The 1,363-nt window shown below is 39.1% G+C and overlaps 1 protein-coding gene across 2 annotated transcripts in view; it reads right to left on the bottom strand.

Moving 5' to 3' along the window:
* Positions 1-690, bottom strand: part of AGXT (alanine-glyoxylate aminotransferase) — a 40,450-nt gene extending 39,760 nt beyond the window's left edge. The window contains exon 1 of one of the 2 annotated variants that reach the window (XM_018567910.1): positions 380-690. In XM_018567910.1, coding sequence (XP_018423412.1) covers positions 380-610 — 231 coding nt within the window. In that variant the 5' untranslated portion in view covers positions 611-690. The remainder of the gene's footprint in view (positions 1-379) is intronic. The other variant, XM_018567911.1, reaches the window with a different exon arrangement.
* Between the last annotated feature and the right edge of the window lie 673 nt (positions 691-1,363).

The following is a 1,363-nucleotide window of genomic DNA, read 5'->3' as shown; positions in this document are numbered from 1 at the left end:
ATATTGTGTTTTTGGATCATTTGTTTATCAAGCTATTCATTATTATTTCTTCTTTCCTTAGCAATATTATAGGTTTGATGTCTATGTTCGGAATGAGAAACAACTTCACCCACTTTTTATCATGGTACACTACAAACCCTTCAACATTGTGGGTGCCCAAGGTCTTTTAGGAACTTGGAGACGCTCCTGTCTATGATAATGTTTCACGTGTGACACATGCTTGATATCGTTTAGAGAAAAAGTATAAGTAGAGATAAACATTAATCTATTTTTAATCTATGAATTACATACATTATTAAATAAATATATAGTATTATATATTGATATTTGCCCAATATGTTTTTAAATTAGGACAAACATTTAGCAGGTTATGACTTACCTGGAAAGTTTCAGGGTGCATATGTCCAATTATATGGAGAGCCCCAGCTGCCAGTATCCGTGGAGGTACATTGGAGGGGCCAGGGCCCAACATTAGACGTTGGGGCACCTGTAAAGGCTGCAGAAGGGATGGGGATGGAGGTATGGTTGCATGCGAGGACATCCTGACAGATGCTGAGCGCTGAGCTGCACACAACAGAGTGTAGGAGATGCCTCTAACTGTCCCTTGCATCTCTATTAACCCTTTTCAGGGGATGAGACACTGTGAACCTTTACCTAGTCTCTGTAAATGTGCAGCTGGGTTCCCATTTGAAAAGTATTTTACTTCCTCCCTCCCCCCCTATCGATTTGTCATCCAGTGTCACTCCCTCCAGCACCGGGTCACAGGTGTCTGACCTGTACCCTTCAACACAGAGGACATTATACCTGTCCCCAGATGGGACAACAGCTTCTCTGCTGTCAGATGTATGTCATCAATGAATATTATCTTATCAGAGACGTGTTCTCAGCTTAATAAAAAGTATAAACTTTAGTAGATTCACAATGACTTTTCTCCTGTTGATGGAACTTTCTTTTGTGAACTCAACTGCTAATCAGCGATAAACGAGTATGTCGTGTTGTTTGTGTTTGATGGAGTGAGACGCTCCAATGTCAATGTGCTTTCAAATAACTGATGCAAGAGTATAAAGTTTAATCTGAGATGTCAGGTCCAGCTGAGTAATAAATAACCACTAGCATGCCATGTGGAAGTATTAGATTATTAGCCTCTTAGTTCTAGCATCAACAATTGTATTCGATCGGAAAAAGATCTACACTGAGCATGCAAATAAGAATTACAAACAAGCATTTGGAAATTGCAAAATGTGGGGTATCGGTCACAGAAATCTACCATATAAAAATATATGTAATTTGGCCTTAACATTGTTTAAATCTTAAAGTGGAAGTAAAGCTTCTAAAAAGCTGCCGATCTGCAGACTTTCTATGG

Source organism: Nanorana parkeri, unplaced genomic scaffold, assembly GCF_000935625.1.
Source record: "Nanorana parkeri isolate BGI_ZX_2015 unplaced genomic scaffold, ASM93562v1 scaffold1114, whole genome shotgun sequence".
In the NCBI taxonomy this organism is placed as follows: Eukaryota; Metazoa; Chordata; class Amphibia; order Anura; family Dicroglossidae; genus Nanorana; species Nanorana parkeri.
This window is presented reverse-complemented; position numbering and strand designations above follow the sequence as displayed.